At 45.7% G+C, this 25003-nt stretch overlaps 2 protein-coding genes across 11 annotated transcripts in view; one reads left to right on the top strand and one right to left on the bottom strand.

The window, feature by feature from the left end:
• The window catches only part of ILDR2 (immunoglobulin like domain containing receptor 2), a 40224-nt gene extending 32433 nt beyond the window's left edge, over positions 1-7791 (top strand). For 4 of the 7 annotated variants that reach the window (XM_021547925.4, XM_077781187.2, XM_031505859.3 and 1 more), the window contains 3 exons: positions 414-624; positions 1558-2251; positions 3077-7791. In XM_021547925.4, coding sequence (XP_021403600.1) covers positions 414-624; positions 1558-2251; positions 3077-3112 — 941 coding nt within the window. In that variant the 3' untranslated portion in view covers positions 3113-7791. The other 3 variants (XM_085590090.1, XM_085590105.1, XM_085590097.1) reach the window with 2 other exon arrangements.
• A 7936-nt stretch (positions 7792-15727) lies between these two features.
• On the bottom strand, positions 15728-20629 carry LOC110480162 (uncharacterized). 4 transcript variants are annotated; one of them, XM_021547919.3, is made up of 6 exons: positions 19917-20629; positions 19691-19821; positions 18469-18555; positions 18311-18374; positions 17896-18032; positions 15728-17688 (listed from the first exon to the last, which is right to left on the bottom strand). In XM_021547919.3, the coding sequence occupies exons 3-6, from the start codon at positions 18514-18516 to the stop codon at positions 17293-17295; spliced, it is 645 nt and encodes a 214-aa protein (XP_021403594.3). In that variant the 5' UTR covers positions 18517-18555; positions 19691-19821; positions 19917-20629; the 3' UTR covers positions 15728-17292. The 4 variants fall into 4 exon arrangements, 1 of the variants encoding a protein (XP_021403594.3); XR_014958076.1 differs by lacking the exon at positions 18311-18374 and having other exon boundaries at positions 15728-16811; positions 17835-18032; positions 19917-20293; XR_013339440.2 differs by lacking the exon at positions 18311-18374 and having other exon boundaries at positions 17835-18032; positions 19917-20292.
• Positions 20630-25003: the final 4374 nt, after the last annotated feature.

Raw genomic sequence — 25003 nt, 5'->3', positions numbered from 1 at the left:
GATTTACTATAAAAAGACCTCTGCAGATTGGTATGTCAGGCCTACAGATGTCAGTGTGCTTGATGGAGTAGAGACTGACAGTGATTCAGATAGACTTTTACTTTTTCCTTAATCTTTTTTTTGAGGGAGTTGCTTTTGTTTTAACTGGGCAAGTCGGGCCAAATCCAGAGCCAGCCTGTCTCACACCAGGAAAAGGGGAGGTGGCACAACTTCTGTGCTCTAGTGGTGTCCCACCAAGCTTGGTGACCACCTTGCAAGGGCAGGGAGCTCACAGGTGGAAAGCTCTTTCTGAAGGCTGAAGTCACTTATCTGGAGCACTGGCATCTCGCACCGTTTGTGATACCCTCAGAATCCCCGCCTGGCTGCCATCAGGCAATGCCCATCTCATTTCTTTCCTGCATCCTTCCCTGCAGATAACAACACTGTCTCTGAGCTGAGCTCGCTGCACGAGGAGGACCTGAACTTCCGCCAGCCCTACCGGCAGGCGCGGAGGAAGCCTCTGCCCCCCGCGGGGGACATGGACGGCGACGCCGAGTACTGGGCAGGAGTCGTGGGCAGCGGCAGCACCTCCAGATCACAGGCTGTGTCTGATTACAGGGATGAGCGGGACAGCTACTGGCACAGGTGAGGGACACCACATCGGGGGGCGCCTCTATCTGGCAAAGTGGTAAAGAAAGCAGAAGGGACAGATGGACTGTTAGCTGTCCCCTATTTCCTGCTGCCTGTGTTATGCTTAGCAGGAGAGAGTGGCTAGAGAGAAATAGGAAATCTGGACATATCATTAGATGAGGTCAGAATAAAGCTGATTGCCACAAGCCTGCTGAAGCTTACCCAGCTGGGTAAAGCTAGGTACAAGCCCCAGTCCCAGTGGGATGTGAAAGTGAGAGCAATACGGAACCAAGCCAGCCTTCCCATAGTGTGAAATCTCTCTCTTGAGCTTCGTACTTGATGCCTCCAGCACTTCCCAGTGCTGGTGTGCTTTATTATATAGGAGTCATACCCTCCTGCTTTGGTGCAGCTAGACAGGTGCTCCAGGCTCGAAGGACTCGCACTCTGGTGCCTAGAAGAGAGATAGCATAACCCTTCCCTCAAGCATCCCAGCATTCAAAAAGCAATGGCAGGGGTTTTCTTCCTTCAGTACTGGGCTATTGTACCAGCTCACTGTCTTTAAACCTGCTTCAAAACTGCCCTGCTGTGAGCTTCTATAGCTGGGCTCTTGGGTTTTTCAGCAGGATATACACCCACAAGCTCTAGGATGAAGGAGAAGCAGGTCCAGCCCTGCATGTTGGAGGACAGGGCAGGTGCACCCTGGGGATAACCTCAGGTAACATTAGACATGAAGAGCCTGAGCTACCGGCACTAAGCTGCCTTTACATTCAGCAAAGAGAACCCAGGGTTTCAAGGATGTGATAGATTCTCTTCCTGTGGAAGATGATGAAAACAGCTCAGATGATTCATGCCCCCAGGAGGGCCTGTTTCCCTCCATTGTCTGCAGGCAGCCTAGAGGATGCATGCAGCTGGATCCTGCCCTCTAACTCTACCTCCTCCCTCTTCCAGCCAGCAGAGATCCAAGTCGGAGATGCTGTCCCGTAAGAGTTTCTCCGTGGGAGTGCCGGCCGTGTCCATGGACGAGCTGGCGGCCTTTGCCGAGTCCTACAGCCAGCGGCCGCGGCGGGCGGACAGCCAGGAGATGCGGCGCTTCGAGCGCTCCGAGTCGCACGGCGGGCGCGGCGGGGGGCTGCCCCACCAGGACAGCTCCCTGGAGGAATACTACACCAAGCGCTGCAGGGGCAACCGGGAGCCGCTGACGGACTCGGATCGGGGCTGGTCCTACAGCCCGCCACGGAGACGGGCCCACGAGGAGAAGCACCTTCCCAGGCTGGTGAGCAGGACGCCCGGAGGGAGCCAGAAATACGATCACTCCTACCTCAGCAGCGTCTTGGAGAGGAAATCCCGGAGCTATGACGAGAGCGGTGACCATTGTGCGACCCCCTCGAAGCTGAGCTCGCAGCCCAGCCAGAGAGGAGGCAGCACGTACTACGCCTGGTCACCACCCTCCACCTACAAAGCCGAGAAGTCGCAGCCGCCGCCGCAGCAGTCGTCGTCCCCCGAGCAGGACGAGGAGGAGGAGGAGGACAGCCTGCCCCCCTACAGCGAGAGGGAGCTGAGCCGAGGCCCTTCCTACAGGGCCAGGGAACAGGCCTACCTCAATGCCTCTGACAAGAAGAGGAAAAAGGACCCCAAGAAAACAGTGAGGCCATGTCTGGTGGTCCTCGTCCAAATAGGCTGAGCAGAGAGCCACCAGGCAGGGGTTACTAACCCAAGTTGATGGGCAAGGGGGTTTTCCAGGAGAGTGACACCTGGGGTCTAGGTGTCACTCCCTGTGGGAAGAGGGAAAGGAACTGGGGGGGCAGGAAGCCAGAAAGGGTAATAACTCTTACACAGGAGTCCATGAAGGAGGGGAAAGCCAGATGTGTCTGGGACTGGGGAAGTAAGGGATGTCTTTGGCATCTGTGGCCTGGTAATCCAAGATGGTAGGAGTTTATCTAGCATTCAGGAGGATCTTGGTAGGGAAGTTACCCAGGCCTTACAGAAATTACAGCTTTGCTTTGGCCTTGATTCTTGTTAAGGAAGGGTTGAGAGGCTCTTGTTCTTCTGGACTGGGACAGGGCTGGTAGCAGGGGATGATGTAAGAGACATCTTTCTGAAAGGGGTGAGATCTCAGACTCCCATGGGTGCATGGGCCCATGGGCTCCCTTGGGGGCCATTCATGCCAAAAGCATTCCTCCCCTAGGATACCAGCAAGTGCAAAACATCCTGCCACAATCCAAGCTTGGTGAGGCCTGATAAGTTCATGGTTGCTGGGGAAGGGGATCTTCCCAATCTAACCCAGCTGGGGAAGGCTGCACCATGAGGGAGACCTTATCATTAGAGTAGCTTGGCTGTGGGAGAGAGGACTGGATTGTGAGTGTACAAGGCTGTTACTGTTGTGTCTCTGTCAAAGCTTTGTCTGTCCCTCTGTCTGTTCCAACGAGAGCTTTCCTGTTGACATTTAATCTTCTCTCTTTCCTCTCAGAATGATTTCCCAACAAGGATGTCCCTTGTGGTTTGAACTTGTTGTGGACCTGTCATGTTGATGGGCTGGATGTCATGAAGTGACTGCAGAGAAGATGCAGAGCAACAAGCAAGACATGCCTCTGTGAACCTTTGCAGCCATCAGCCATGGACTGTTTCAATTTTTTCTTTCATCCAGGGGAGCTGAGGCTTTTGTAAGAGCCAGACTCCCATGGACAGCACTCTATCTCAGAGGCTCTGGGAATCTGCCAGGAAAATGAGGCTAGGGCTCTCTTTGGCACCCTGTTTTCCAGCGCCCTCCATTCTGCACTGGAGGGCAGCCACATTCCTACTGTCCCTGCAGCCCTCCCTGCAGCCCTGAACTACAAATGAGCTGCCTTTGTGCCTCTTGCCCTGTCCCATGTGCAGAGGGAGGCCTGTGTACCTCTTGCTCTCTCTGTCTCCTCAGTTCTGTTTGGATCAAAATTGTTTCCACACTGAAAGCTTTTTCTGTATCACCCCTGTGCTGGGAGGAGGCCTTGTTCTTACAACTGCAGACTGCCTCCAGCTGATCAGGCCCTAAATCATGAAAGAAAATCCACATCCTTTCAGACACTGTAAGAAAATGACTGATGAGATGTTACCTTGATAAGGGCTGAATGGGGAAAGAGACAATTATGAGTTGGTTTGTTCAATATATTTAGTTCTGTTCGTTGTGTGATGAGAGTTGCAGGTGAGATTGATGTATTGTTTTGAAAATGGGTCAAAGTAGCTTTTATTGTGATGAGAGCATGATTTGTTTCCCCCCTGCCCCCAACTGTGTTTTGTTTTGATGCTGTTGCATTTCCTTGCAGCTCAACTGTGCCCCTGTAGAGCTTCAAGCTGGAGTACCTACTCTGCTGTTTTAAAAGCAGTGCTCTAGCCTTCCTACTGCTCTGCTTCCAGCACCACCAGACACTTCTGCCACTCTAGTGAGTGGCTTTTTTGTTTCAAGGAAGCAAAAAGGGGACAGTATCAGTATCAAAGGGCAGCTGCAGACCATCATCCTGTGCCGCTGGTATCAATCCTTTCTGGGAATAGTTTCCCAGGAGAAACTACTGCTGAAGAGAGCAGGAACAGCAGTGGGAAAAGAACAAGCACTGTGGATGGATACCAGCTTTGAAAGTCATCTTTTTCACTTAAAACTATTCCATTCACTTTGGTTGGGATGTGGTTTTAGTGGCTGTTGTCTCAGGAATAGCTTTATTTAGAAGTGAGTGCTTCACACCATTTGGAAGCCTGACATTCTGGTTTTCATAGAGTATTATGCAGTCATTTATTTAGCTGCTAAAATCATCATGTGAGGGAAGATGATGGGAACATTTTAAGGTCCAGTATCTTAATTCCTATTATACCTAGAAACAACTTAGTGCCCTGTTGTGTTAGGGACATTATCAGCCTCTGAAATAACATCTTTGTTGTTCCTCTGGGAATTTGGGAAGCTGTCTGGCCTCACATGCTTATACTGGCAGTACTGTTTTTAATGTCACTGCAGTTCTCCATAAAAATTATAGATTAATTTCTGTATTACTCCTTTGCCAGATAGTTTACCCACCAGGAATGGTCAGAGGAGAGGAAAACTAATCCCCATAGATTTGATGTCAGTTTTCATGTGAGAGGGTGAGTTGATGAAAGGAAAACATTCTTCTCCCATGCTCCTCTAGTGATGACTGTAGTTTTGGAAATCCCAGTCCTGGGTCTTCCTGGCCAGAGAGAAATTAGCCAGCAGGAGCATACAATTGTGGAATTGCAGAATTGTTTGTGCAGGAGGTATCCTTTAAAAATTTCAACATTTAAAGTTTCAAACCTCTGTGAAGGGAAGGGATGTCTTCTACATAGGAGGTTGCTCAAAGCCCCATCCAGCTGGGGCCATGAACACATTCAGGGATAGAACATTCACAGCTTCTCTGGGCAACCTGTTCCAGAATTTCATCACCCTCACAGTAAAGAATTTCTTCCTTGTATCTAATCTAAAATTACCCTCTTTTACTTGAAAATCAATGTAAAATGCCCATATCCAACTTTCTTGTAGGCCCCTTTAGCCACTGGAAGGTTCTAAGGTCTCTACGGAGCCTTCTCCAGGCTTAACAGTGCTGACTCTCTTGGCCTGTCTTTATAGAAGAGGTATTCCAGCCCCTCTGACTATTTTTGTCTCCCTCCTCTGGATCTGCTCTAACAGGTTCATGTCTTTGTGTGGGTGGTCCCAGAGTTGAATGCAGTACACTGTGTGGGGTCTCAAGAGAATGGAGCAGAGGGAAATTCCACTCCTTGGCTTGCTGGTCACTCACCTGATGCAGCCCAGGATATGGTTGGTTTTCTGGGCAGTGAGACCACATGGCTAGCTCATGTCCAGTCTTCATCCACCACTGTAAAATTATAGAATTGTAGTGTGGTTTGGAAGAGACCTTAAAGATCATCTAGTTCCCCAAGTCCCTCTCAGGCCTCCCAATCCATTCTTCCCCCAGTGTGCATCAATACCAGGGATTGCTCTGACTCAGGTGTAGCACCCCACACTTGGCTGAGGTTCTCATGGGCCTGCTCCTCATGCCTGTCCCAGGGTCACTCTGAATGGCATCCCTGGCATCATCCAGCTTGGTGTCACCCACAGACTGCTGAGAGGGCACTCAGTCCCACTGTCTGTGCCATTAATGAAGGTTGAACAGTGTCAGCCTTGGTGCAGGCCCTTGAGGGACAACACTTGTAACTGATGTCCTTTTGGACACTGAGCCATTTACTGATGCTCTGGATGTGGCCATCCAGCCAATTCCTTGTCCATCTAGCAGTCCATCCATCAAACCCATCTCTCTCCAGTTTAGAAATTAAATGTTGTGTGGGACTGTGTCAAAGGCCAGAAGTCAAGGTGCATGACATCAGATGTTTTCTTATCCATCAGTGCAAACACTCTGCCAAGAAGGTCTCTGAGTAAGCAGGTGTGATTTGTCCCTGGTGAAGCCAAGCCAGCTTTAATCACTTCTCTCCCATCCATCTCCCCTGAGATGGCTTTCAGGAGGATCTTTCAGGGCACAGAGGCGAGGCTGATGGGTCAAGAGTTCCTGGGGCCCTGTTCTTTTATCCATTTAAAACGGGTCTGATGTTTCCCTTCTACCAGCACTGGGGACCTGACTGCCTGAGTGTCATGACTTTTCAAACAGGGAGAGCAACTTAGCAACTGCATTTACCATCTGTCTGTATTATGGCTGGAGAGACGTAACATTTTATGTATTTTAATCTTTTTTTTACCATTAATTGTGTGTTCTTAGGAAAATCATAGCACAGTTAGCAAGAGGTGGGCAGGTGCCTGCCATCTGAGGTCTCTGAGGCTTTAAGAAGTCTACAGAGCTACACTCCATGCTGTTTTAAATCAAACATTTAATTCCTGACATATGAGGATTTTAGTAAGTTGGTATTTTGTTAGTCTGAAAACCTTGGCAACCCCTGTGCCATGAATTTCAAGGCAGTTTAGCCTGCTATAATTTCCCTTAGCCCCAGGAAACACTTGACATAGAAATTTGAAAGTGCATCTAACTATGCCAGAAAGGGGCCAAACCAGCAGTTTTACAGTCTCTGAATACCTCTGTATTTTAAATAATACTGAAAGCCTGAGTATTACAATCATCTCATTTCAGTTATGTTCTGTCCCTTATCTCAGTCACTCTAGTTTATTTGATCAAGCCCTCAGGAATGAGCTCTGTGTATTAAAAATACAAGTCTTCATTTATTTGAGTCAGTTTTGTTTGTGCAGTGCTGGTACTTTGGTGTATCTGTGCACTGTGTGTAAGAAGTTGCCATTTATGTATCTAGCTTATAAGTAAGTAGTTGCAAGCTAATTATTTTAAGAAAACTGTTCTAATTGTACAAACAACTGTTTGTGAGAATTTGGAAACATCTCTTGAATCTAAGTACCTGGAAAAGTACTAAAGATTTTATGACTAGTGATTCTGTGAGTTTTACCAGATGATAAAAGTTTCAGCTGCAGAAAAAAGGAGGCCTTAAGTCCCTTAAGTCAGATCTGAGCATCAGCAACCTTGCTCTACAATTTTGGATTTGTATCTCTGTACAAATCTGCAGGAATTTTCAGTTACTAATCATGTCTGTCCTCAGGCCACCTTTATTTTTCCCATTAGAAATGTGTCTGCAGCAGCAGCAAATGGACCAAATCAAGAAGTGAGGGGTGACTAGAGAGTGTCTGCACAGCTACACAACCCTAATGACCTGTGACTCCTGCAGCAGGGGAGCAGGGGCCCAGAGACTGACAGACAGCTAGAGAGGAGCCTCATGTTTCAGGAGAGAAGTAATGGTTTGTGTCTGTGCCATCTTTCAGAACACCTGCAGAATGCTAGTGCTGGGAAATAATGAGCCTGGTTAATATGGGGTCTTAAATTATAAGTTTTCCAGTGATGAATTTTTATTGCTGGCATAAAATTAAAATCCTTTTCTTACTAGATACAGATGTCTGGGTCATGTCAAGGACATGGAGAGGTTTGTAGTCTTAAAATGACAGCATCACAACAGTGATATGCTAAGAAAATAGATAATGAGAGAGAATCCTGTAAAAATTTAAAAGAGCCCCTAGATCAAAAGCAGGATCAAGCTTTAGCAGTAGATTTGGCTGTACTGTCAAAAAAAGTGATCTTGGCTACTGGAGAAAAAAAAGGTTTTGACATAATGGAATGGGAAAATAAATATCAATGGTAATGACTTCTCATCAATCCCATTATTCCTTTAAAGTACATTGTAAAAGTTCCAGTGGGTGGTTTCGGTGTGAACATCCTCAGAACACTCCATTTCCACTGAAAGGGAAAATTAACAAAACTAGCACTCTGAATACTTTAAATTTTTGATAAACCCTCAACATTTATGATCTGAAACAGGCAGCCAGAATTGCTCAGGTCTTTGTGCTGACATATGGTAAAAGGGACTGGAGTTTTAACTTCTCCACCTTTGTTACTGGTGTTGGGTCAGGGGTGGCTATCAGCACCCCAGAGCTGCATCTCTGAGAGATAAAGGACAGCTTCTGGGAGAGACCCCTGAGAAGGAGCAATCACAAAATATTTCAGCAGTCAAACCTTGCCACAAGCTGTTCCAGGTACATAAAGGCAGCATCACAGTGTTTATCATGCCTGGGCTATTCTGAAAATAATGTTAGTGATGTGGAGATCATTGAGAAACTGCATGGAGCTGTCTTTTTCTCCAGGTAGCTTTCACACAAGATGTGGGTGAGGATCCGTTCTTCGTCACCAAGTACTGGGTTTGGCACATGTGGAAATAAAAGCTAAAATGGGATTTAGCCCATTTTTTACTGGAGCAAAGTAGAATCCAGGAACAAAGAAACCTTTGGCATCTACCAGGTGCTGCAGATTTGCCCCTGTAATTCCAGAAACCTCTGTGGTGTAGCGTCTTCACCAGGCTTTGCCAGCTGTACATGCTTTCTACAACACCTGTGATATTGAAACCACCCTCATGTCACCTGAGGCTTGTAAAGTCCTTTTCTCATTTCCTGGAAGATCAGAGAAGGTATCTACTGCATGATGTGAAGGAACAGCTATCATTTTGATGTGATCTCAAAAATGCCAGCTGGATTTACCAGCATTAGAAACAGCAGAAATTTAAAGTTAGCTAATATTGAAGGAAGGAACCTGCCATGATTTCCATGTGAATGCTTTTCTGACCTTTATAATTCTGACGTTCACCCCTGCCTGCACAGGGACCCTTGCCAGGGGAGGCCATCACCTCTTCTCCCTTTTGCCTGTCATTTTTTGTCATGCTTGTAATGCTTCTATGACCCCTCTGCTTTCCCTTGGCTATTTCCAGTCAGCCTTTAATGTGGTGCCTTGGGGTTCCAACTGGTTTGGATGTAGAATAAGTGGCATTTTGTAAAAGCACTTTTACCTCCTATAAAAACAAAAATTACAGAATGCCCCAACAAAACCCCAAGCCCTCTAGATAGTCTCTCAAGCCCAAGCAGGGGTGTTACTGGAAACATTTTAAAAATTAAAGCTGAACATAATTTCAAAATTGGTCAGTATTTTTTTTAACCCCAGGGCAGCTGCAGTCAGAGCTGTGGAGTGCAAACAGCAGGAGCAAATGCATTCAGGTTTCATTGTCCTTGGTGAGGGCAGTGGCAGAGAGGAACAGCATTTAATGAGTCAGAAAGCAAATGGAGTTCCAAGGTGCTATTACTTGCATGTGAGTTACAAGTGTGAACTAGAAGCTGACAGGCTTGGCTTAAAAGCAAAATTCAGTCCAGGGAAACTTGAGCCCTGGCCCAGGAGTACAGTTCTCTTGCTGTTTACAGATGGGCTGGGCTTTTTTCCTGCCTCTGTTGCTGCCTGCCACAGCCATTTCCCAGCCATCACACAGTGAGTGAGTGGCTTTCTTTTCTGCTGTTATTTTACTTAGATTATCCTCCCCTGTAATGAACTTTTTCAATATGAGGGGAAGAAGAATGTAACAATACTCTATAATGAAAATGTAACACTTTTATAGCTTTTTGGTAGACATCCACATCCCCAGTTACCAAGCATTATACATTTGCCATGCGTACAACATCGAAGTCATTGCCTTTGAGTTGTCACCATGGAGAATAAAAGCAGGAAAAGCTCCCACCAATCTGCCTTTTTATTATCCTGCAGGCAAATAATTTGCCCAGTTTTTGCTAAGATGTGAGCAGTTTACATGAATAGTTTTCAACCCATTTTTTTGATTACTGGGCAATAAACCAAATATTCTCCAGTGGAGCAGCAGACCCTCCATAAATATCATACCATTCACAGGATAACAGAAAATACATTCTGCCCACCATTTTCATACAAAAAAATCCATGCAGGTACTCTATGGAGTCGAACTCCTTCAGAGGAAGGATAAACTCTCCTCTGTTCTTGCAAATGTAAAACCTTATTTTTAATTCAGAAAGCCTTTATCTTTTTATTTGAGGCATGCTCTTTTCTTTTGGCCTCTTTGTCCTTAGGTCTGCAGTACTCTGGATTATTTTTGTGTCATAAACAATTAGCTTCATTCAGATCCTGTCTCAGTATTGGTTTAAGACTCACATTATTTGTAGGAGTCACCTAAGCAGCATTTACGTGTTTAGATCATGTCTGATAGGTGTTATCAGCAGTCAGGTGCAGGAGAAACAGCTCCCAGCTCTGCCCTGTATTTCCCTGTGCAAGGCACAGCATCCCTTTGCTCTGAAAATTGTCACTCATCCTCTCTTTTATCACCTAAAAAAGTGCTCAGTGCTCTCAGTAAAAGTGCTCAGTGTTTCTTCAGGCTTCTTTATCACTCCTGTCTGTCCCTCAATGCTCCCCCTCTGCAGAAGTCTCCAAGCCAACATGGAGCAAGAAAGGTGTCCATCCATAGCTTAAAACCTAATGAGGGTGAGGAAGACCTGACAACAGAAACACGGAGAGGTCACCCAGCTCAGAGCTCTGCAGGAAGTCACTTCTGGGTGGGAAAGTGTCCGTGCCAGCCAAAATGAGATGCCCTGCAGCTCCCACAGGAATTCCTGGTTGCAACTTGTGCACTTATCCATGAGCATCTGGCTGTAGGTACAGGTTTGTGATTCAGGGCCATTTCTGAATTAGAGAAAGAAGCCTGAAGAAAATGCCTCAAATGGCACAGGACCACTTATTACAGCACGTGTAGTGTTTTCATTTAATCCTTGCTGTGTGACAGAAATCCTTTCTGCTTACATGACATGTTGGTTTCCATCAGCCTCTCCAGAGCAGGTGGGAGTGATTTTCATGTCCTAGTTATCAGATCTTCTCTTTGAGCAACAAATCACTCAGTGCACTTGTCTCTGAATAGGTACTGCAGGGTAGTGAGAGGCAGAGCTCCAACTGGTTGCATATTACACTCAAGAGCCTGCTAAATCATTAATTAATTTAGTCTCTCAAAATTCTCTGTGTCCTGGCAAAACCAGAATGTGTCTTTCTACAGGCCTCAGGCCTGCTCACCTTGGAGTTAAAAGTTTTGGCAAGGAGTTTTAACATCAAGTAGTGTGGAGATCAGGTAAAGCAGTAGCACAAAAAGCTAAAAGCTTTACCTTGTGTAAAGTGTGTAAAAGGTGTGTAAAGTGTGTAAAAAGTGTAAAGATACACTGCCCACTGTTGTGTCCTTCCTAAGGACCGGTATGTCTACTAGTCATTACTAAATTTATGTGCAGTGACAGAAAAGTCACCCATGGTCCTTGCAAATGAACCTCTGGCAGGAGGATGTAGAGGGAAATATGGGCCAAAGCAAGACAGCCAAATGAGAATGCCCAGAGGCCTCTGGCCCCTGGCCCTGTTGGAAGGACATAGCCCAGCAGGATCTACTGTTGCTGGCTCTGGGGCTGCCCTCAGGGAACAGCCCCGCTGCTGACAGCATCCCTGACAAGGGGTTTGCAACCCCTCTCATCTTCACATCACTGATTCTGTAAGGAAGCTGAGGTCACTAAATTGAAGGCTATTTTAGCTATGTAAACTCTCCTGCATTTCTCTTTCAGATTTTTGGCAATTTTGGGCAATTTTTGAAGAGTAGACCTATGCATTTAAAGTTTGAACAATACCTGTCTAAAATGCAGGTCCTACAAATCTTCATGCATGAACTTGGCCACAGTTACTGAGTGCATACAGAAAGGGTGTGTGGACCTGGTACCTGGAATGCTTTTCTTTATAACTTGGAGTCTCAGCTTCTTGAGCTGAAGCTTTCAGCACAGTCAAGTGTTCAGGATTTCTGAGAGAGTAAAAAGACTCAAATTGGTAAAACCACAGTGCACACAACACCCCAGTGCAGCCAATTTACAGAGACAGCAATGTGCAACCCTGGCAGCCAGAGCCAACTGATGCAACTTGGAACTGGATCTTTGTGGAGCTGAGCTGCCAAGGCTTGGACAGCACTTGGTCCCATGCACTGGAAGGCCTTCACCCCATGGACAGAGTGAAAGAACTTGTGTGGGTAGCAGCCTCTGAGCCTAAGGTATGTTTTAATTAGTACTGGGGGAGGGAAATTATGAAATGTGTTTGGAGTTTGGATGTTTCTTTTTTTTTCTTTTTTTCCCCTCTTTAAATAGAAATATATATTTATATATATAAAAGTTTTTGTCTTTGCTCCTCAGAAGAGGGATCTGGGCTGCCTTCTGTTCAGGCCAGTATGGTGCTTGAATGAAAAATTTCTCTCACCAGTTTCAGTAAAATGCAACTTAGGCTGGTTCTTGTGAATAGCTGTAAAAGGAAAGTTACTGTAGCAGAGCTCTGTAATCAAGAGGTCTCCATGGACAGCCTGTCATCCTGATGAGAGACACTTCTTAATTAAGAGAAGATGCTGCATTGTAGATGAAACAATTCCTAAGTGTTCCAACTTCCCTCATCATATCAATGAGCTTGGAGTTACAGAGCTCCCAAAAACAAAGGGATTTAGAGGTTTTCAAGATAATTATAAGTCTATATAAAAGTTAAACACTCAAGCATGTGCAGCATGCAGAGAACATATTTTAAAATGTGTTTGAAGAGCAGAAGCCTAATTTTGTATTACTTCAAAGATCTTTGAAAGGCAGAGTGTGGATAGCATCCCAAGTATTACTGGGAACATCTGAGATCCACACACTTCTGTGAAAAGCTCAACCTTACTTGCAAGAAAATCAATGTAAAAACTTCCCTTGCAGCTAAGCTTAACGGATTTCCTGTTTCAGCATCTAAATTACACTTGATTTCATGATTAAACTAGTTCAGATTAATGGGAAAACAAAAAAAAGTAATGGTCTAAATACTGGGCAAACTGTTTAGGTGAGTGAGGGAGAACACTGGTGTTTGTGAGGCTGCCAGTAGGGAGGAGGAAAACAGAAAAGGAAAAGGAAAACAGCTGCCTGCAGGTTAACACTAAATTCTAGCAAAGGGAAGGGTAACACACTGGTGTACTTCAGCACATCAAGTGGCAACACAAAAATGCTGCATGAGCATCGATCACCTTACTCAGCTGATTAGGACTCTTATGTTGTTTCACCCACGTATAGTACACCCCCAGGGAGTGAACCTGGGTGCTGTCCCTGTCCATCTGCTCTGCATAAGGTATTAGTGTACTATATTCTCTCTATATAGTATATTCTGGAGTAAAATTGTTTGCCACAGCCCACATTCAGTCACTCACTGCCAGATGAACAAGGCTGTCCATGGGGGCACTTGCAGCAAGAGCTAGAAGTCTAGAAGACCAAGGCATGAGATGCATCAAAACCAACATATTGTCCAGGCCACAGCTAGTTAGGTGGCAACCTGGTGTTTTTAGAACATGACAACCAGCTCTCTGAGAAGTCATGCAGTCAGGCCAAATCCTCACAGCACTTTTGTTTGCCATCTCTAGAAAGAGGCTGATCCCCAAATGGCCTATTCTTCTTGTACCTCAATGAATGACTAGGAGAGAATAAGAAAATGTCCTCCGATATTCATAGTTCTCCCACTCTGCCTGGCTCCCAGCTAAGGGAACCTGAATTAACCATGTAATGAAGCTGAACTGGGTGCTATAGGCTCTGAACCAGGGGATTTATAATGACTGAACAGAGAGAGCACAAAGTGCCCTGGCTTGTCATGGCAGGAGTGGAGAGTAAGGGCACAGCAGCAGTGCCCCTGTGAGGACTTAACTGGGTGCAGGTAATGCCCATCAGCAGGCTCTCCATGAGCCTAGTTTGAAAACTAACAGAAACAGTATTAGAGCAGAAGAGTTCACCTGGGTTAATACTGCTTGGCTTCTGTGCTCCTGGCACCTTTTACTCTGTAAATGTCATGTCCCTGGCCTTGCTTTGTCTATTCTGCAAATGTACACAATTGGCTGCAACTCCAACTCTGAGGCAAGAGACATCTTTTTGGCCACTTTAGGGGGCAGAATTACTATTCAGAATAAATAAATGTTTTGGTAACAGCATGTGCAGCAAGGACACCACCAAAATGAATAGTAGTTTCCATCCTCTGGTGGCAATGGACTTTCTGATGGGGCTGGGAATGCAGAAACAACAAAGGCTATGTGTCAGGCTTTTTCAGGTCTAGCCCTTCTTAGAAACTTTAAAAAAAAAGATGAAGAAAAGCAACAAACCTCTTAAATGATGTCATTTTTGGGAACAAACAGCAATACTGTCCACATTATTTCTTTCCTTTTTTTTTTTTTGGCCTGTCTTTTCTCTGACTCCAAGCCTCTCAGTGGTACATACCGTGCTCCTCATGAGCCTGTGGTCTAGATTGGACTAATCAAGTTTGGAATGAATTCTGAGAAGTCTGTCATTTAAAAATCATGGATCATCTCATGGATCTTAAGAGTACAGCCATGTGAACACTTAGCACAACTGTATTAATTCAGGCTCTCAGGGAGAAGGTGGGAGTAGAGACCAAATGACTTAAACCAGATCTGCTGCTGGTGGAGCAAGAAGTTGTGCACTTTGTGGCAGCAGTTGGTGGCTAAGGGAGGCATGGATGTATCCACATTACTCAGACATTAATTCCACTCATATTCTGGTCACAGCTTCCTTGTTTCCTAGGGATCCTGTGCTCTTCATGCTGGGCATTCTCTCTTCCCTGAGTGATTTCCCCCATTTGGGAGCTCACCCCTGTGTGAAAGCTCATTGTTTGCACCAGACCCATGTATGGTGCTGAAAATAAAAATTCTGTAGCACAACAGATTTGATGGCTTCGTTTTCTTGCCTGAAGCACACTGTGATTTCTTCCCATTTGTCTTTGTGGGTGGAACAGGCATTTCAGTATATACTGCCACACTCATTACAGGGAGTTCTTCCATGCTAGAGATATTAACATCTTTGTTATTACTGCCAGTTCCCTCCTCCTCCCCCGTACCAAGTGGTCGCCTGAGCTAGAATTCCTATTAAGGACAGACTTCCAGTAGTAGTATTCTCCTCCTCAAAGTGAAGAAGACCTCCTCAGAGGTCAGACCCTTCTGCTTTCTCAGAATCCTGCATCCCTCATGTTCCTTAGACAGTAATTATTAAAACTGTCAAAACCACTCACAAAAACATCACAGAATTCTCAGAATCGGCCAAGAAATCGTAATTATTCTTTGTAATAATTAACAATGCAAACCCATGGTATTTGAATTCAAAGGTTTTATGCAAGAAAAAATGTTTAACATTTAATACAAGATCAGTTTGACACAGCTCATTTTTCAAGTGCCATAATTTTTCTGTTCATCATTTTCCTGTTCATTTTCAGTTCATCAGACAATTAAAAGACTGCAATTGAAAAAGTCATCCTAAATACTTTTTAAAGCCTTACAGAAACATTCATAAAGTACCACCCACAAAAGCACCTAAACAGGACTCTGAGAGAAAAACCTATTAGGATGTTAGTTTAGTTAACTGCTGCTGAGGACTAAGCTGTCAGACAGCAGCATGATTTGTGGAATTGTCAATTTAACAATGATACAACCCAGCAAACACACAGTTTCATACGCATGGTCCCGGAACAGCATCAGCTGGGCCCACAATATGCACACAGAGGCTCCCAGCACAGCATTGCAGGGGTTTCAAATAAATAGATGCAAACACCATCTAAAGCCAAGACTGCTGGCATGTGGGAGATATGGATTCTATGGGAAGCAATCATCCCAGGCTGCGACCTTACCATGAGAGAAAACACAGGCAGCTTGTACAGGAAACAGGTACAAATTTTAGCTGGTTTTTATTGGGATAAAAATCACTCCTCTCTAGAAATAACAAAAAAAGACACTGATCCTTGGAACATTTCTAGGTTCTCTCTGTCCTTGAATGTACCATACTGTGTAAGTACCCCTCTGTTCTTCATCCCCAAAAGAGAGGCTCACAACAAACACTGCACCACAGTGAACGTGCTCTACGTAATTTCATTTATTCAGCAGTGGCCTGCTTGAGTGTTGGGACAGTGCTCACTAACAGATTTGGATAAATCCAACAACAACAAAAAAGTAATATTGGTGCTGCGATGCCTGATGTGGGAAGAATGATACACAGAACTCCATGATATCAGAAGGCTAATTAATTACTTTATTATACTATATTATACTATATTACACTAACAAGAACTATCACTAACTAACTAACTAGAAAAACCTGTGACTGTCTCTGCTAAGAATACCACCACAGCTGTGACCTAATTGGTCACTCAATCACCATCACCAGTGTCCAATTAAGAAATCACCTTGGGTAAACAATCTCTCTAACACATTCCACATGTGCACAACAATGAGCAGCAGCAAGTGAGATAAGAATTGTTTTGATCATTCTTTTCTCTGCTTCTCTCACAGCTTCTTTCAGGAAAAATCCTGAGAAATCTAAGTCTCTCTCTGTTCAGAGGAAATGTGAATACCACAAAGTAAAAAAAAAAATTAAAAAGGAAAACAAAAAAGGGACAGGCTCTGAGGGCTTCCTCCACCAAAATTCATGCCCTTTACAAGATGTCCAGGGAGCAGCTTTATGTCTTCCCAACACCTGCCAGCTTCCTATGATCCATGGAGCCTTCTCCTCTGCACCAACTACTCCACGTGGTGCTTCTGGTGCTGCACCAGCTGGGGCTGGAAGTGAGAGCTCTCCCAACGCTGGCAGCAGTGGTGGGGCTGCTGCTGAAGCCACAGCCACACTGCCTACTTGTACGGCTTCACTGTGGGTGTGTGTCGGAGTCCAGGACATCCCTCTGGCTGCCCTGAGACCCTGGCAGGGGGCTTGGAGACCTTGGCATGAAGTCAAAAACACCTGCAGCTTCAATTTTAACCTGTGGAAAAAACGGACAACTTTGTACGAGGAATTAGAAGCCACAAGGGTTTGAGTAATGTGATAGTTGAGTTAGCACAAGGTGAAAAAGTAGAATTTTGGGGTTTTTAGAATGGGGTTGAGGGGGTAGCAGATGGAGGGATTTGGGCGTGTCCTGGCCTTCTTCTCCTTCTTGTCCTCCATGTCTTGGTGTGATGGTGACACTTTTCTATTGGTTTAAGGTAGAAACACACTGTCTAACATAAGTGATAGATATTGGCACATTATTGTAAACATAGTACACGTAGTTTTGAGTATAAAATGTAAATGCCACCTGAGACTGGGGACAGAATGCCATGGCCGACTTGCTAGACAGAACTCAGCAGGTCAGAGAAAGAATGTTATAGATAAGGAAAAAGAAACAACCTTGAGAAGCCAGTCCTATGCATTCAGACTCCTTCTTTGGCATGGACTGGGAAACAAGGACTTTTACAATCTTGGGGTCATCCCAACACCCAGACCCCAAGAGGTGTGCGTGTGGTTGATGAGGTTGGAGCTCTGCCTGAAGCGCTTCCCGCACTGCCCATGGCCGCAGGGCTGCAGGAGGTGGCGGTGCTGGCCGAAGCCCTTCCTGCAGGCTGCATGCTTGTAGGGCCGCTGGCCCGTGTGCATGCACTGGTGCTTGATGCAGGTGGAGCTGCTGCGGAAGAACTGAAGAACTTCCCGCATTCGCTGCATGTGTACAGCTTGAGCCCTGTGTGGACGCGCTGCTGCTTGAGGAGGCTGGAGCTCTGGCTGAAGGCTTTGCTGCACTTGTGGAGGTGCAGGGCTTCTGGCCTGTGTGGGCGCGCCGGTGCTGGATGAGGTGGGAGCTCTGGCTGGAGGCCTTGCCGCAGGCCCTGCACAGGAAGGAGCGTTCCCCGGTGTGCGTGCGCTGGTGCTGGACCAGTAGATGCACTGGCTGAAGCCCTAGATGCACTCGGAGCAGATGGTCGGATGCTCCATGTGAGGGACTTACCGTGAAGCTGCCACCCTTCTCACCCACCTTTTCACCGGGCTGATGTCAGAGCAGGGCAGCTAAACCTCCTTTCCCTCCTCACAGCCACCTTGCTGGACCTCTGAGCAACCACGCTGACTCCCATGCTGTCCCCAAACTGCTCCTCTCCTCCTCTGGAGCCTGCTGCCAGCACGTCCTGCAGATATGTGCATTCAAGGTGATCTGGAAGGGGCCCCAGCTCACCACCTGGAACAAAATGCATGGCTGTGATTCCCACTGGGAATTGGCACAGCAAACAGGCAAGCTACTACCTTAGGGAGCCTTGTTTGCACCATGTAGGAGAAGCAGTAAAGGGAAGACTGGGAGCAAATGGAAACCCAGATGGAGAGGCTCTTCAGCCTCATCACATGACCCTGAGCAGACGTGCCATGAACAGCAGAGCCAAGAGCAATACTACAGGTGTCTCCTTATCCCCAAAAAACCTTCACACATTCCTAATATTCCCTTTTCCTACACACCCTTACCTGCAAGCTGACAAAGGCAAGCAGGCTGCTTTCCCTGAGGGGAAAGAGCAAGTCTCAATGTGACCTGCATAAAACAGAGTGGTTCAAATAGCACTGAGGCAGCCCGAAGAGCATTTTGCTTGCTCTGTGTTTATAAACTGACATCACTTGCTCCTCACCCATGTGTGTCTCCTCCAAGGCTCTTCTTGCTCTTCTTCCTGGTCCATCTGCGCAGTTACATCAGGTTCAGCAACCAGGAATCCTTCCTGCAGGAGCAAACAAAAACAATCTTAGTTGAATATTCAGCAAGAGGTCTTAAAATCTACTGCCCCTGCTGAATACTGGGAACAAACAGAGTGATTACTTAAAGAAATTGAGTCAACTGAGCAACAAACATTTATGGACATCTTGTGCCATACTGAGGCATCTGGTGTCAGATATTTTTCTTGAAGGAGACTCAAGGTTGCTCCTCTTCTGATAAGTGATACATGTCAGAACACAGCACCAGATGTGCTGGGCTTAGAGTTGGATGACAATAATCATAGATACAGGTGTCAGAAAAGAGCAAAACCCAGCCACATTTAGGCTTATTTCTTCAATAACGACAGCCAAAAGTCTAATTACTCTCCTAAAAGTATTTTAAATAGAAGATTACTTCTTAGATACCAGAACCTGATTTTTGTATTTGCTATCTCTTCTTTCTCCTCCAAGACTCTCAGGCTGAGGCAGAAAAACGCAACAAAAAACCAATTTGATATCTTGTCTGCTCTAGCTGGATTCTGTCACTTCCCAGCCTGGCATCCCTGCTGAGCTCCAACAACCACCATGAATGCAACTGTTGGGCAGGCTGCCCTTACAAATGCCATCAACACCCAAGACAAGAATTTTTCTGTCAGTATTTACTGTTTTGAGGCCAAAACCAGCCAAACAGTAAGCAACAGCAGTTAGCATCAAGAGGGCTGGCATTAGCAGTTGCTGCAGAAAAAAAGCAGCAGAAGAAGGAAAACATAATGGTAAGAAAGATCCCATTTTATTTTAAAAAGTAAGAATCAAAGATATCAGGGAAGGGATACTGGGGGGATAAATCTAGGAGCAGGGAGTGACATGTACCACAGCTAAAGCTGAGATCACTCATGGGAATATTTTTAAAGCTTTAAAGGCATTACCTCCCCCCACCCTGCTTTTAATCTTCAGAGTTTTTTTTTTTTCTTCACTTCAAAGATGCTGCACAACCACTCAAGCTCCACATGGAGCTGACTTACTGGACAGGTGGGCAAAATACTGCAAACTCATGGGTGCCCAGACCACTTCATCCAACACCAGCTATTTAATGGTGGGAATAAGGGATTGGACAGTGTCAGAATCAAGGAGACAGCTCAGGTGAACAGGACAGTTTTGTACCTCAGATGCCAGGGATTACAAAACCACCAGTCTTGAAATCTTTTCTTCTCTGTGGCAAAGCAGGAAATATTTTCTTCTCCGTGGCAAAGAAGGAAAGTGAGTAAGCAAAAGAGAAAGGATGCAATTGTGATCTGCAGAATCATGAAGGAAAACATAAACAGATGAGCAAAATGAAAGCTTCAGCAAAAATAATAATAAAAAAACCCCCCTCAATCTGAGTCCCTACCTCAAGTATTTGCTGAATGTTGAAGTGGACCACCTGTGCAGACAGATTGTTTCCAGCAGTTCCAAGCTGATATATAAAGAGAGGTTGCTTTCTGCAGCCCTGCAGCTCAGGATTTTGCCACTCCAAGCTATTTACAGCCAGCCCAAGCTATTTACATGCTGCAAGGTGATACCAGATGGGCAGCCCCCGCTCCAGAGCTGCAGTCACAAACGTGTCCACACAGATATTTCCCCCCGGGCAACTCATAACAAACAGAAGGGATTTGCTCTGAGAGCTGTCAACAAACAGGAACTTTGGAGGAGCAAATCCATCAGCATTTCAGAGGTGGTACCAGCACCTGACAAATGCCCAACAACCACTGCCCTGGGGAGCATCTCAGCAGGCAGACAGGGTAGAAGGAAGAGTTCCCTTCTGATCCTGCAAAAATTCCTAGTTCAGGTTGCCACAGACACACTGCTGCTACGGTCAGATTTGCTATGGCAGGAAGCAGGTAACTTCTGTATGACAGGGTAGTCAGGAGGAAGAAAGAACTACCTCCTTTCCCAGGATCCCAGTCATGTCTCCATGGAAGGAGGGCACAAACTGCATCAACAGAAGGGACACTCCTGCAGGGATTTCATCTGTTACTAGCAGCAGCATAGCCTTGAGTGCATTGAGTTATTGCTTGAACGTGAATGAAAACCAAAACAGGAAGATCATCTGTGTACATGAAGTTCCTGTCCACAGCTTTACTAAGACAAGGTATAAAGGGTACCTAATCTGGACCCCATTGAGGGCTTTGCAAACACATCACATTTTTCCCAGGGCTTTGGCTTTATTGTTGTCATAGCCCGTTTTTGCATCTGGGTCCTACAATGGATGCTCTTTACCTTGGCTACTCAATTTCTCTTCCGACCACTCAGCCCTGGATTCCTGCCATGGCTGGAGCGCAGAGCTCCATCCTTTCAGCTTCCCGTGCTCCTGATGCTCTACCAGCAGCCAGGTGCTCTCCCCATGGTCGTGCCGGGCACGTTCAAATGTTCCTATCCTCAGCTACTTTTTGGGACAGATTATGCTTGCAGTAAAATCAAAAGGTGACCACTTTTTTTTTTTTTTTTTTTTTTTAATCACAGAAAGCTGTTACATATGCAGCTGCACCCATCGGTGAGCTGGGAGCCCCCTTCCCTGCGCTGTCAGACTCGATTATACGCTTGATCACACACTAGGGCTGGGGGGACAGGAGGCAGAACGGCAAGGCCATGACAAGGGGAGTGGGGGGACACGGATTTCCCACCGAGCCGGGGTGCAGAGCTGGTGCCATCAGAAGCACTGGCTGGGAGCTGAGGAAGGGCAAGGGAACGGGGGAACTGCGCTCTCGGCAGGGATGCAAGCAGGCAGGGATGGCAGCGGCAGAGGGGAGCAGCTGCTCCTCCCGTGAGTTCTGCCCGGCCGGCTCCATGCCCCGCAGGGCCGGCACACCACGGCTCTGCGCTGGGAGGGGGCTCAAAGCCTCGGCTCTCCCGGCCCCGACCCCAGCCTTCCTGCAGGGCTGCTCCGGATCCTGCTCCGCGGGCAGAGAGCGCTTCCTGGGCGGGCTGGGAGCCGGGGAATCCTGGAGGGCTTCTCCTCTGCACCGGGACACCACCACCCATCCCCGGGATAAACCCCCGCTGCCCCGGGTATCCCCCCGCACTGCCGGGATAACCCCGCCCCGCAGCCCCACCGCCCGCATTCAGCGTGAGAAATAATGTTGATGGCACATTGGTGCTTTGGTCCTAAATCAAGGACTTTTAATTTTTTTTTAATTATTATTTGGTATGTGTGTGCTCTGCCAGTGAGGGGCTGCACGAAAGGAAACTAGGTGGGGGCATAGCCGGGATGGGTGACTGGAACTGGCTGAAGGGATATTCCACATCATAGAACTCATGCCCAGTGTATAAACTTGGTTACTTGGAAGTGGGACCAATCTGATTTCAGGAAAGGGGTGGTGAACAATTGCATTGTGCTCACTCTTTTAATTTTTTTTTCCCCTTTCCCTTTATATTATGATTATTATTTACCATTATTATTGCATTTTACTGTGTTTTCAATCAGGAAACTGTTCTTATTTCAACCTAAAAGTTTTACTTTTGATTCTCCTCCCCACTTCCCCGGGCTGAAGAGGAGTGAGGGGGATTGAGCGAGAGGTTGTGTGTTTTATTTCCAACTGGGATTAAACCACGGAATAAGCAGGAGCTGTGACATCTTACTGCCAGGCTTAGCTTCAGGGCAGAAAGGAAAGCAGCTGAACTGGGGGGGTGTAGTACTTAATCAGGGGTAGAAAACAGGACACACAGGAAGGAGTTCCGTGTGAGGACACCATGCTGTGCAAAGTGGGAGAAGATATAGAAAGTCATTATTCTGGAATTATTAGCTTTGTATTTGCCACTGTTTCCCTAGTGGAAGGAAATGTACACATGCGTTTACATTGTGGTGCCTGCTCTTCTTAATTTCTCCAGGTAACACATACCTGGAGGGAAGAAAGAAGTTGACTCTGCGTATTTCCATGAATTGTGGTGGAAAATATGAGAGCTTGGGTGTGTTTGCTTGAGTTCTTCCCCCGCTGATGCTGGAGAAGTTCTCCCTGCACGGGAGGTGACGTGGGAAGGGGTTTGCTTAGGCACGGTAGCACTTGGGTTCCCTGCCGCCTTACCCGAGGACCGTGAGCAGCTTTGCAGACAGAGGAAGCCACCCTGTGGCCACAGGCATGAGACAGCAGACGGGTTTCCCGAAGCTGTAAAAAACCAAGCTGTTTTTCACCTTGACCCCGGTGTCCCAACTGATGAGCACACTGCATTTATGGGTGATGGTTTTGCTCCCAGGTTATAAAAGACAAAATTACCCAGCCTTTCTAGGAGCTAAAACGTGGAAATAACATAGTTTGTGCTTAGTAGGGGTACAAAATAGGCTGGCTATGAATTGAGGACCTCCAGGATGACAAAAAGAAGAGTGTTTTTTCAGGAATCTGAAAATCTTTCCTGGTAACAAAGAGAAAAATACCTAAAAGCCTCCAGATTCCCTTTTCACTTCAAGCTATTGTTAGCAGGGCACAAACAATGTGAATTAGTCAGCAGCCTTAGTCACTGTGTACCCTGAAGTGTATGGGAACTGCAGTAAGAGACAAATGGACAGGGTTCAGTGTTCTCCTGCTGAGGCTTTGTTTGTTAAAGTTAAAATACCAATTTGCATGAAAGACCTTTTCTGCTGGAGAAGTGATGACTGATACAGGCTCATCAGATTCCATGGCTGTGTACAGATGGAGAAACAGTCATCAACAAAATAAGATGGGAATACAGAAATAGAACGAAAGGGAAAACATAACTCCATCAATTTACAAAACACTACAACTGACAGGCACATTGCTGTGTCCTCTTTGTGCTTGTGCCATACAGCACATTTGCTTACAAGTGTGGAGGGCTGGAGATCACTGTGTTCACAGGCAAAGTATGAATGGGTGCAAAAGGACCAAAAGGACAAAAGGGGAAGATGGCTGGTTGCTGGATCTCCATCACTGGAGGTTTTTTGACTGTGGCCTTGCCTAACCTGATCTGGTGCTGGTGACAGTCCTGCTTTGAGCAGGAGGTTGGATTCCAGAGGTTTCTTCCTATCAGCATTCTGTGTATTATTTCAGCAGTTTCTGAACTATTACAGATATTTTGAAATGTGAGAACACTTTTTATACCATACTGTCCTCCAGTTCAGTAATTAAAAGTTCGCAATTTGTGAGAAATCTTCAGAAAAAGATTTGGCTTTCTTGAAAATGTGTAAAGTAACGAAGTATAAAAAATGGGTAATGTGACTCTACTTCAAGGAAAAGGAAAAGAAACAAAGTAACTCTAGGTTGATTATAAATGACAAGCCAGCATTTACTACATCACTACTAAAATAAAACTGCTTGAATCTAGACAGAAGGTATAAAAACCAACTTGCATTTCAAAATATCTGTAATAGTTCAGAAACACTACCATATCAAACCTTGGCTCCATTTTTTTTACAACATCAGAGCAATTTCAGTCTTTGATTACTTTGAACTTCAGCTGGCTAGTGATTTAACAGTCACCTTTCTTTTATTTTTGGTTTTGTTTTGACAAGGCCAATATATCAGTATTAAAAGTCTCTATGCTTTTATTATTAAAAGTGTTTTGTCTCTAAAAAGTCCACAATGCTTAAATAATTGAAATGACCAAACTCCAATGTTGGAGAAAAGTAATGAAAAAAATCTGGTGGGAATGACAGAGTTAGGAGAAGTACTGAACTGTTTTTCCATTTTGCAGCAAGCTCTAGCTAGTCTTAGCCTTTGCATTTCTCTTGGTATTGTAGTGCTGAAAGGAACACGGTACCTACCCAGCAGCTTTTATAGAAATTCATTTACACTGAGCAAAACTGCCATCTAAATAGAAAGAAGTAAGTTTAAGAAAGACATTTGAAGAATTGTGGCTGCCCACTGAAGATTGTTTCTTAAACTTAGGTATTGATCAACCATTTTCACCTGCACTGAAAAAACTTTTGGCATGGAGTGATACATCAATCACTTATATGCAGAGAGCACCAACACTCTGAAGAGCTGCTAAAAGAGATATAGACAAGGAGAACAGTTCACTGTCTTACTCTTCTTCAAGCCCGTTTGACAGGAAACTCTATTCCAAGCATTTCAGCTCCATCAACACATGCAGTTTTTCATAGCCTGGAGAAGACTGCTTGTTAACGCTGCAGAAAGTTAAGTGCTTTCCAAGCAGATAATGGCAGCCCTTGGTTTGGATGTGAAGTATTAAATCTTCCCCCTCTCCCAGTGGTTTATGATTTTGGAATTACTGACTCACAGGTTGGAAGGCAGCCCTGGAGACCACCTAGTCCAACTCCCTGTGAAGCAGGGTCAGCCAGAGCAGGCTGCTGAAGGCCATGTCCAGTCAGGTGCTGAGGATCTCCACATCTCCATGGCATTTAAGGGGAAAAAAATGGCAGAAAGCAAACTGACACCAGACTGATTGAAAAACCAGAAAGCAAACAGTTGATGTATCAATGCTAAAATGCAATACCTTAACCTAGGCATGTGCTTGTGGAAGTGAACA

The sequence above is a fragment of the Lonchura striata genome, chromosome 1 (assembly GCF_050655825.1).
Source record: "Lonchura striata isolate lonStrDom1 chromosome 1, ASM5065582v1, whole genome shotgun sequence".
NCBI classification, from domain to species: domain Eukaryota; kingdom Metazoa; phylum Chordata; class Aves; order Passeriformes; family Estrildidae; genus Lonchura; species Lonchura striata.
The sequence above is the reverse complement of the archived record's forward strand: the minus strand, read 5'-3'. Positions and strand labels throughout refer to the sequence as shown.